The 11,207-nt window shown below is 43.7% G+C and overlaps 1 protein-coding gene across 1 annotated transcript; it reads left to right on the forward strand.

Moving 5' to 3' along the window:
• The first annotated feature begins 3,027 nt into the window (after positions 1-3,027).
• LOC111598110 lies at positions 3,028-4,224 on the forward strand. Its single transcript, XM_030223047.1, has 3 exons — positions 3,028-3,297; positions 3,544-3,633; positions 3,814-4,224. Exons 1-3 carry the CDS (start codon positions 3,028-3,030, stop codon positions 4,222-4,224), a joined length of 771 nt encoding a protein of 256 aa, XP_030078907.1.
• The last annotated feature ends 6,983 nt before the right edge of the window (positions 4,225-11,207 follow it).

An 11,207-nucleotide genomic window follows, 5' to 3' on the forward strand; every position in this document is an offset into this window, starting at 1 on the left:
CAAATATTTACCTTGTTTCGCCTCCATGTTCACTTTATCAAATTCAATTCCAACTTTTGGCTAGCTGCTTGCAAATAACAGTTTTTTATCCCAAAGTAATCTGCTCAGTCTATCTGCTGTCTCGCCTCCATGTTCATCTTAAATCCAGCACTCCCACTTTATGGAATATTCCAATATATTATTGAAATCTGTATGCTCCTCCTATCTCAGCTCAGCGCCATGTGCAGTTGAACTTTTTAGAAATCTCATTGGGTGTTTCAAGTCTTGCTTTCAACTTAGGCAACTTAAGAATACATCAATGCGCCTAAGTTTGGCCTGACATTTAGCTGCTCACCTCCGTGCTCACTTAATTGCTTTCATCAATGCTAATTCGCTCTGCCAACTTGTCTGATTTGCGCATGCAAATCGCAACTCAGCGAACTGCTTCCCCCCATTGTCGGCTAAGACACAAAATGTTTTTTCCTTTCCCATTTTTCAAGCCTGTCCGACTGTCTGTCTGTCTGTCTGTCTGTCTGTCTGTCTGTCTCGTTGTCTCTTTTGCAAGTGTCTGTCTGTTTTGCAAGTGTCACTTCACATTTGCTGCCTGCGAAACTTAAAGCCAAATCTTTTTAATACGCTGCCAAAGCGTATGATAATTTCCCAAAGCCTTATGTAACGCAGAGCTGATGTTACAATATCTAACAGTAGATGAGGCTTATGTATTGCCCATAGGTATTAGGAGCTTCACTGTACATCCAACACTCAACTTTCACTCTCTCAGTTGTTTGCCTGGCACTGCCTTCCTATTTCAGGTCTTGCTTCTGTCTTCTATGTGGCTTGGTTCACAGTTCTGAGTGAGTCTCTACGCTTCGAATAGTTTTCTTTTGCTTCTCTGCATGTTCACGCCTTAAGCTCGGCTCCTGTTTGTTTTGTGGAAGATAATTTTGAACCAGGTTTTGGTTTCTGTTCCTGAACATTTTGGAAGACAGCAACTGTTGCCGTTTCAGTTTCAGTTGCTCTATATTTTAAGTTGAATCATTCGAAATGGTTTGGCTCGTTAGCTTTTGAGCCACTGCAACAGCTTCTGGCATAGACTTTAGTGGTTGTAGGCAGATTCGTGTCGTTTCAGTTGTAAACCGGTTCAGTAATTTCTAGAGTATTCACGTCTCGACTAGTCGTAGCTTTGCTGGGATATCGTGTTTTGCTTTTAATCGATACATTTTGTGCTTTTAACTGAAAGAGTTTCTCGTCTTCGTCTTTTGTGCTTTGTGTTGAGCTCCCTTTTGGGCTTGTAAAACAATGACAGGGACAAATTTGTGCGCTTGGCAAACAGACAGAGGACGGCCGAACAATGGACAGCTGAGACAAAGAGACGAACGTGGGCACTGGGGTTGGGACATCCTTTAAGTGTCAATACAAATATAAATCAATGTTAGCAGCCCAAAAGGTAGCCTCTAAACAAACAGTTGGCATTTGCTGCTGTTGAAAAGTGTGTGAGCAGCTTTGCTTTGCGTTGCTTTTTCTTTTCTCTTTTCATACTCGCTCAGCAACTGAAGAGAGCATATTGGTTCGGGGCAGTGTGTGTTCGTCCGTCTCTCTCTCTCTCTGCTTGATGATTGATGACAAGTTTTAGATCTGTGCTCACATGGAACATGACAAAACAGATACCGAATCAATTCTCGCTGCTGATACCTAATCTTTGCCTCTAGTGTTCGAGTATTAGACAGTCGGCTGTGCCCAATTGCAAGGCTCTCACTTGACTTAGCTCGACCAGGCAATCAATTTTAACAAGCGCAAACACCTTTTCCTTTTCGTTTGCCCACTTTCCGCTTCATTCAACTTTTCATCTGTCTGGCAACGCTGTGCGTCTTAACATGCATGTCTAAAAATATACAAGCCACTTCCTCAGAGCTGCATGTCAAATGCCTGCTAATTGCCATTATTGATATCATCGACAAAGAGGGAGGGAGGGAGAGAGAGGGAGAGTAGGAGCAGCAGCAGGAGCAGGAGCAGGAGCAGGAAGTGCCTGAGATTTGTGTTGCTTAACAAGTTTTTTCTTTGCTGCAATTCTCGCATTTAATTTGCAATCCAGTCAACACACACACCCGCACAAAGTACCTTCACTTCGGACCCGTTGCCACTGAGAGCCAACGTGTGCTACCCGTTTTAATTAGAGAGAAAATTGCGGGGCTCGCGCAAAAAGTTTACAGACATTTTTTTATGCTCAACATATAGACTTTGCTTTTGTGCTTGCTCGACGGCAGCAGTTGTTCAATTTAATGTAGCCAGAGAGGCGGCAGAGGAGGGAGCATTAACCACACAACACAAAATAATACAAAAAACTAAGCGAGTCTGCGTTCCGAACTCTGCTCTGTGGGCGCGCATCAAGTTATTAATGCCAGCTTTAAAATTAGTGCATCGTGCTTCTGATATTTAGAAGAAGAGTCTTAGCTGAGCTGGCTCAGCTGGATGCTGCGACTATGATCTGCTGTTACAGCAGAGCTAATTGCAGTTCAGCAGGAGTTACACTATTTCCGATCAGTTTAGTTTTGAGAATTCTTTGAGCTAAGCTTAAGCTAAATTTGTGTAAGTATTCAAGGACATTTGCCCTTTGATCCTGCATCTTTTTCAGTTGTCAGAAGATGTGAAGGCAGTGGTGGGGGTAGAGGGAGAGATTATTGCCCCTGGCGCCTTCATCAAGTCGAGACCAACCTTAGAGATCTAATTGCGAGCGTATCATTGTTGGCCAGGCTGTCATTTGAATGATGCCCTGGTCTATAGCAGATGGCATGGATAAAGCTGCAAAAGCTTCTATGCCTTGGCATAAATTGGAACATTGAGGGCGATAAATATATAGTTTGTCAGCTCTTTGGCCAACTCGCTCGGCAGCTGAGTGAAGTGAGCTAGTAGTCCGAGACAAATTGACATAGGATTTGTACTTTTTTTGTTGGGAGTGCGTCAAATGAGCTGTAGAGTTTATTTTGATACGATTGCGTTAGCTGGTGAGAGAGAATAAATATTGTGAAAAAGTTTATTTTCGTCGAGAAAATGGATTCCTTGGGCAATAATCGCTATCAGTTGCTGTTCATCGATGACGAGGCCAGCGATGTGTGCGTTGGCCAAAAGAAGCTCCAGGAGTTCGACGACAACCCGAAGCTCAAGTGCAACAAGCTGCCAGGCAGCGAGAAGCTAAAGTCGCTTGTGCTGGGCAAGAAGACAGCGAACCAGACCAAAAGCAGCGGCAAGGGCGAGCAGGGGCCCAAGTCTGATCGCTCCAAGGCAACCAACGGCACATTTATGATTAACGGCGGGCAGAAAGTTGAGCTAAAGAAATTGAACTCTGAGCAGCAACAGCAGCAGCCATTGCAGCAACAATTGAATGCGCAGCGACAGCAACAAATGCAATTCCAGATGCAGCAGCCGCAGCAAGGACAACAACAATCACAGCAGCAGCCACTGGATCCGCCCCAGCCGCAGCGCCATTATAGGGAGCGGACTGTCTTGAGCCGCATCATTAGTAACAGCAGCAAGACCGGCGGCTATGGCTATGGCCGGCTCTATAAGAGCAAATTCGATCGTCATTCGGGCTCCGATAAGACGGGCATCAAGGCCGTGGTCAAACGCAATGGAGGCGGCGCCCACAACTGGGGCTCGGTGATCAATGACATCGAGGACCAGAGCATTGCCATAAAGTCACCCATGTTGACAGACAAAGATGATTCGCTCACCGAGCAGCAGCAGAAACAGCGCCAACAGCACCAGGAACTATCGCAACAGCACCAGCAGCAATTTCAACAGCTGCAATCGCAGTCGCAGCAGCTCCAGCTTCAGCAGCTCCAGCAGCAAGGCGATAATTGCATGGAGGAGGATGACACCAAGTATATAACTGTCGAGGAGTGGCGTGCCATGCGCGTTGAGCGTGCCAAGCCCATCTACAATATACGCAAGGCCGGCGAGGGGGAGGCCAACAAGCCGGACTGGAAGAAAATGATTGTCTTGCCAAAGAAGAAGCCATTGAAATCGGACTCCGATTCGGGTCTGGAGTATGATGCCTCTATGTATCCGCAGCGCGTCGGGCGGCAGCAGCGCGTCATGAATATCGAGTTCAAATTTAAGGACGATCGCCGTCGCAGCGGCTATCTCAGCGGCTGGGTTGCCGGTCGTTCGATGGCCAAATGCGAGGTGGAGAGTGTTTCCGATCCGATCAATATGAACGATGAAGCTGAGTTCCCGACTCTCGGCTAATGAAACTAGCAAGCAATCAATCAATCAGTAACTCAAGCTATCAATCAGTCACTCACTCCAACAATCAATCGATCACCTAAAGCAAATAATTTAAATTACACTCTCGGACAATCAATAATTCATGAAATCAATCAATCAAACACTCATCACCATATCAATGGGATACGCGTAATTCACATCCAATTTCTTGGAATTGACCCAAAGCCCATCGAATACTTTCCATTAACTTCGTCTTTCTGCGGGATTTAACACGCAGACGCGTTCGTTAAACATTTTTTTCTCACTTTTGGCCATCTTGTCTTAAAATCAAAACATTGCAAGAAGAACAAAAAAAAAATGTTTAAATTACGATTGAAATAATGTAATTTATATGGAACGCGATTTTATGTCCTATTTCACATGTAAACACACACAAAATATATTCAATGTCTAAAATGAAGTTAGTCAATCAATTTTTATCCGCTTGTTTATCAATCAGTTGTGTATCAATTAATTGGTCCGCCAGCAATCAATCAGCCATGAATGAATCTGTCGGATCAAGTCGATCGTAGCAATCAATCAGTCAGGCAGGTCATTCAATCAATCTGATGTTTGTCAGCTGATCACTTGTCAATCAATCAGTCATCAGTCTCAAGGACATTTAATTAGCAGTCAGCTTAATGAGTTAGTCAATCAGTCCATCATCAATCACTCAAGTGTCGGACAACCATTTAATCAGTTAGTCAGCTTCACGAGTCAGTCAATCAATCACTCAGTCAAGTAAGTCACTCTATCGGTAAGTTAATATGTTTGTAGTCAGCAGGTCAATCAATCAACCAATCAATCAGTCACGAGTCAGTTCTCAGTCCGTTAATCATTCAAATAGTCGCTCAGTCAATCAATGATCAGCTTAGTCCTTTATTGAAATTAATCTGTTAGTCAATAAGTCAGCAGTCATCAGTCCAGATTGTCGCCTTTACAGGGTATTGGATTAGCTCTGCTGCCAATTGAATCGATTAAACCAAATTCATTTACTTGATGCACTTGGCTTTCGGTACTTTGGGACTGAGTTTTGTTTCCTTTCTCTTATGAATTGCTCATAACTTAAACGTCTCCACGCCCCCTCAGCTGGCTGTTAACTTTAACTGCAACTTGTAAAAATTAGTTGCTGCTGCAGTTGCTGCAGTTGCTGCTGCGTTTCATATTTTTCATAATTAAAGTGCAAATAAAAACTAGCAGGAAAACAAACAATTGCAATTAAATGTTTTCTTTTTGCTTCTCGCTGCTGTCGCTGCTGCTGTAGCTGCTGTTGCTTTTGTTGCTGCTGTAACTGCAATACCCTCTAAGCAATTGAGATGCTGAATAAAGCATGTTGTCATTAATTGACAGACATTCGTAAGTCTAGGGAAATCTGAAACTTAAGGCTTGACTCACGACTGGTTAAGAGCTCGCAACTATAAAAAATGTTTCGTTTGATAATGTTTTTGATAACTTATTGAATATTTGATATGCTTCTAAATAAAAGATTTCCTTGGCAATGCAATACGTAAGGCTCTCTTAAACCTTAAGCTAAAATAGCTTCAAACTGCTTCGGTTCAAAATAGGTTTGGGCCTCTCAACTATTAAAATTATTCAGTTCAAGAAAAGCTAAGCTATACGTAGCTAAAGAGCTCATAAGCTTTCAATGAATCAACAGATAAAACTCGGTTCGAACCGGTTCATATATAAAAATTTGCGGTTTCATTATAGACTTTCTAGCGCAGCTTAAGCTGATACGTTTTCAATGGAATTTGAATCGTAAAGCTGCTTTAAGACAGTTTCAGGCTCGTGTTGAACCGGTTCGAGTCTGCCAATGGAAATCGGATTGCTAAAGTTATCTGTGCGCAGTGCCAGGGCATACAGCTAGTCGTGCATGCCCGCTGCTGCAACTTAGCTGCTGTTTGCTATTTTTTCTGTTTTTTTTGTAGCCGTCGCTGCTCGCGGGCTCATAATTCACTTTTTATTATCTCGTATTTTATGGCTGAGCATGAAGCGCACTAGAGCGTTAGAGCAGGAGAGAAGCGCACGCACGCACACTCACACACACACTCACTCACACACATTATATAGATATATATATATATCTGGCAGTTGGCTTATAAGTGTTGCAGCACTGCCACGCCTCCTCGCTCTCCGCCCTTCCTGCTAAGCCCTGCGTTTGTATCGTTTAATTCATTTAGTTTTTGCCTTTTAGCGCTTTATTTGCTTAATTGCTCTGCGAGTGTGTGAGTCTGTGAGCGTCTGTGTGTTTGTCGATTATGTGCTTAAATACACAAACACACACACGCACACACACGCAAAGAGAGATGAGTGCATTACGCAATTACTTCAACTGGCAAACAACAACGAGCAGAAGAAGCAGCTGCTGAAATTAATCAAAATATGAAACAATTCAAACAGCTGCATTTGCAAACTAGGCAACACCCACACGCTGTCGCCCACTTAAGCTGAGTTTGACAGCAATTTGCATTTGCCAGCATATGCTTAAAACACACACACACACACACACACACACAAGCACGCGCCCACGCACAATTGCTAAGTTTGCGTTTAACTAAATGTAAACATTTTAGCGGCAGCTGCTCTGCCGGCGTCGCTGCTAGCAACATGAATTCATTAGACGCTGCACACACACACACACACACACACACGCACGCACACTGTCGCCAGCTTCATTTGAGCATTTATGTGAAAATATTTTCGATTATTCTGAGCGGGCCAGCTCGCCGCTCCTCCACTCGGCGAGCGCCCCAAAAAGTATGCTGTGATTTTTGGCATACACCCACACACACACACACTTGCATAAATCGATATATGTAACTCATGCGATCATAAAATGTGTATAAAAGCAGAAGAGAAAAAAACAACAGCAGCAGCAGCAGCGGCAGCAACTCGTCGAGTGTGAGAGATTTATGGTATATGTTAATGTAAAGCATTCACAAGGGGCGCAAAAGTCGCCGCCCCCTATTTTGTAACACCACCCAGCCTCGTCTCGCTCCACACCACCCCACCCCACCTGCCGCCTTGGCAGTAGGTTTTTTGCCTTCAACTCAATTTCAAGGAAAATGTTTTTCGAAAACTGTTTCAAAATACGATTTATGCCATCATCAAAAAAATAAATAATATCGACTATAAAATGACAGAAATGAAATTCGCTTTAAACAAAATTGATAAAGGCAAAGCTTAAGTGTGTAAAGCGTGCTGCACAGTGCGCTCTCGCTAAGACGACTGCGTGCATAAGTATTTATGCCACGACGATTGATTTCTTGAATTAAAACTTGATTTTTTAAACAAATGCAGCCCAAAGTGAACGACTAGCAGATGCCCTGTATCTCGCCGTGCCCTGCAACCATTGAAGAGGAGGCGCAGCAGACCACTATAAAGCACATAGGACGATGAGTTAGGCCGTCCTTCCGTTCCTTTGGCCGTTGCTAGAGTCTCGGCTGTGCATTTGTGCTTAGTTAGAGTATCCACTTAGGGTATCTTCTAACCGACGAGAGCACTCTTATTGGTTTGTTTCTTTTTCATTTTCCAACAAGTTTTTCTTCTTTCAGCCTTGCCATTGGCCTCACATCAGCCAAGGCAGACTCTGCCCGTTGTACAGGGTATATTGTTGTCTGTTTTATGAGCTTATTTTTATTTATTTTTTGCCATGCCTCACACTGTCGCTAGACTCCTTAATCTTGTAATTGTTACAGTCTGGGCCATAAAAATAAAAACTTTTGCCTGCTGTTCCTTATTTCAATTTTTATTGACTTGTTGTTCGACTGGCTTCTATGCTGCTTCTATGGCTCTGTATTTATTTGCTTTAATGGCTAATGCGTATTCGATGTGACTCTCTCACTCTCTCTCTCTCTCTCCCACTCCCTGCTACTCTCTCTCTCTCTCTCTGGTGCTTTTTCTGGCCTTTGTTATGTGGCTCGTTATTTGATTTCGTTTCTCGATTTGCCATTTTGAATTCACTTCATTGAATTGTTAATTTTATCGCCACACACACACGCACACACACTCATATACACGCACATACACACACATAGACGCACATACACTCGCTTTCTCTGGTTGTTTTTCTTGATTGTCATTGCCGGAGTCTTCTATGGGCTGCGTTTCATTTGAGGTTATTACAGACCATATCTGCCTCGTCCTGCCGCCACGCCCATTGCACACACCGCCGCCCGCTTACATGGCACACCTTCAGGGTCTATTGAGCCTTCGCTCAGCCTCCTTGTTTATCATTTGGCAATATTACATTTTATTGCCCAGCGTATTACATGCGCGCATCGGGCTCTGTTTGCCACAATATGCGTCCAATATGTTTGATTACGTGGCACAAACGCTTGCAGCGAGGGCTGCTTGGGCAGTTGCTATAGCCATAGACCATAGCCTTGTAGAGAAGGTTTTCTCAATAAACTTAACTTTTTTTATTCAATTTTCTTACAGCTGATGCTTGGCTTGGCTCTGTCTCTTGTCTTGTGGTTCAGTTTCTGTCTGTTTCTTTGGTTACTCCCTGGCTTAAAACCTGCTCAGATATGGCTCCACATTAACTATTGACTTAGGTTTTAGCTTTGTTCTTATGTATTTCGCTTGTCTACAATCTCGACTCAAAGATGTCTAAGGGCCAATGTCTTCTCTCTGACTCAAGCAGTCGGTAAATGTTGAGCGCTCAGTTTCAAAATGAATTTGAGCTTAGCTTTGCTTCAGGTCTTTTTTATATCTATCTAGGGTGCCTCATTAGCTTCCTTTTGTATCATATATCAAATGTTTCGAGCTGCTCTCGGTAGCGCTTCGTACAAATATGCCAACGGGTCTTTGGCTAGATAAAAGTTTAATATTTGATTATAATTTTTTGTTGTTTATGCTTTAATTTTGATTTTTAATATATGAATATTAAAATTGAGTAAGATACATGTGTGTGTGTGCGAGTGTGTATGTGCGTGTATGCCCATGTGTGTGTGTTAGTCCTTTGCACAGTGACGGGCTGTTAGCTTTTGGGTAGAGGATACTACAAGCAGCTCGCTAAGGACACGTTACGCTACTTGCTCCTCCTCTCGGTCCCCCTCCCTCGCCCCCTCCACATCTCTCTCTCTTCCTCTCTCTGAGTGGGTTTGTTTTTTATTCTTTTGCAGTGCAAAAAATTTGCATTTCATGCAGTAAATTCAATATTATCCTTTATGATTTTGCTGCATGTGTGTGTGTGTCTGTGTGTGTCCTTTTTATGTGCTGCTCCAGCTACTGCGTGGCATATCATGTGCACATTTCTGCCTTGGCATATCAGAGCGAAGCCAAGCTACAGACACATACAGAGGACATGCATGAACCGAAGGACTAAGGACTGGGCTGGACTGTTGGGGGCGTGGCGGTAGCAGCAGCCGTCGCGACTGTCATTTGGCTGATAGACAAGGCTGACTTCCTGTTTTGCCTGGCAGACTGTGCTCGCTCTTCCTTCCTCTCTCTCTCCCTCCCTTTCCTTTTCCCTCTCCCTATCTTTCTACCGCTCTCTCTCTATCTGTATGTCTCGCTGGCTGGCTGGCAAAAACATAAACGAAATATCCTTTAGCTGGCGCGACTCGTCCTGGCTCCAGTCGAAATGGCTTCAAGTGCTTTTGCTGATTTCGGAAATTGGTTTGCATTAGAAATCACTTAAGCGCATAAAGTGCTGTGAGTTATTGCCGCAGGATGTGACCAGGACACTCGTCCTGCAACCATCAGCTGCGGCAGCCGAACCAACTCGTCAAGCCTTGCCCGCAAATTAATTAAAATGAAATTTTTGCATTTCTTCAATTGGACTACTCCTGCTGGACTACACCTGAGCTATTCTATCGGCGTCGCCATGCCCAGCTTCAAGGGGCTTCCAGCGCATTTCAGAAATTAAGACATTTTTGGCTCATGAACTTCAAGGGAAAAACATAACCTGGTTGCACGCTTCAGTAGCCAACCAACTTAGCAGCGTGTCGAGAAAGCCAGAGAGAAAGAGTGAGAGGGCGGCAGCGAGTGAATAGGTTGGAGAGACGTCTGCGGTCTATAAGTTCTTGGCAACATTTTGTGCAGCCGGCCAGTACAGAGAGTGGTGCGAGCTGAGGTGCTGCGGCGTTGATTCTCGTCTTCGCCGCATCCTTTGGCATTCAGCTCCAACTGCTGCCTGTGCGAAATGTTTTTTCTCTCAATCTTTGCCCGTGCAACTTATTTAGCCTTTAATAATCTACCCAGTTTCGTAGCTCCCTCAGTCAGCTCTCCCACTTTTTTCTACATTTTAGTTAGCTTCATTGGCGGGATTCTTGTCCCATCTTGTCGTTGGGCATTTTCTTTCAGTCTGTGGCTTTATTTTAAACTTCAGCTGTCTTCTCTCTGTAGGGTCGGTTCGCAGTTTCTTGAAACTACTTTGCTGCTGTCCTTCCTTTAATTGACTTCTTTATCCTGTTCTCGCTCTTCTCATGGCTCTTTTTATTGGCTTGGGTAACCATCTCTGTCCTCTCAATCTATTGTGCTCTTCAAACTTATTGTTTATGTCGCTGCTCTCATTAGAGTGCTTTCTGATAGAGCTCTCCAAGCTGAAAATTAATTTCACTTAGTTTTTCATCTAGTCCTCTTCATAGTTTCATTATCATCATATATTTCCACTCACTTAGTTTCATCATATTGTTATTGCTCTGTCGAGAGATGTCTCGGGTACTTGATTTGCTTTAGCCTAGTTTCATTTCTCCCGATTCTTATTCGCATCATATTTTTCACTATAAGCCCCGCTTGTGGCTGCTCCTGCCACCTGGTTTCCTTGAGACGTTCAACTATATTTTCATTTTATGATTTTCATTTAAGCTGACATGTTTCGACGTCCTACCTCATGCTGTGTTTGCGTTCCACATCGCCTGCCCAGTCCTTGTCCTCGTTTTCATTACTCGCGCGCTGCGCTGCTAATTTTCTTCATTAAACGCTCGAACATTTAAGGACAACATCGCGGTTAAATGCTG

The sequence above is a fragment of the Drosophila hydei genome, unplaced genomic scaffold, assembly GCF_003285905.1.
Source record: "Drosophila hydei strain 15085-1641.00,03,60 unplaced genomic scaffold, DhydRS2 tig00000090-arrow-arrow-pilon, whole genome shotgun sequence".
NCBI lineage: Eukaryota > Metazoa > Arthropoda > Insecta > Diptera > Drosophilidae > Drosophila > Drosophila hydei.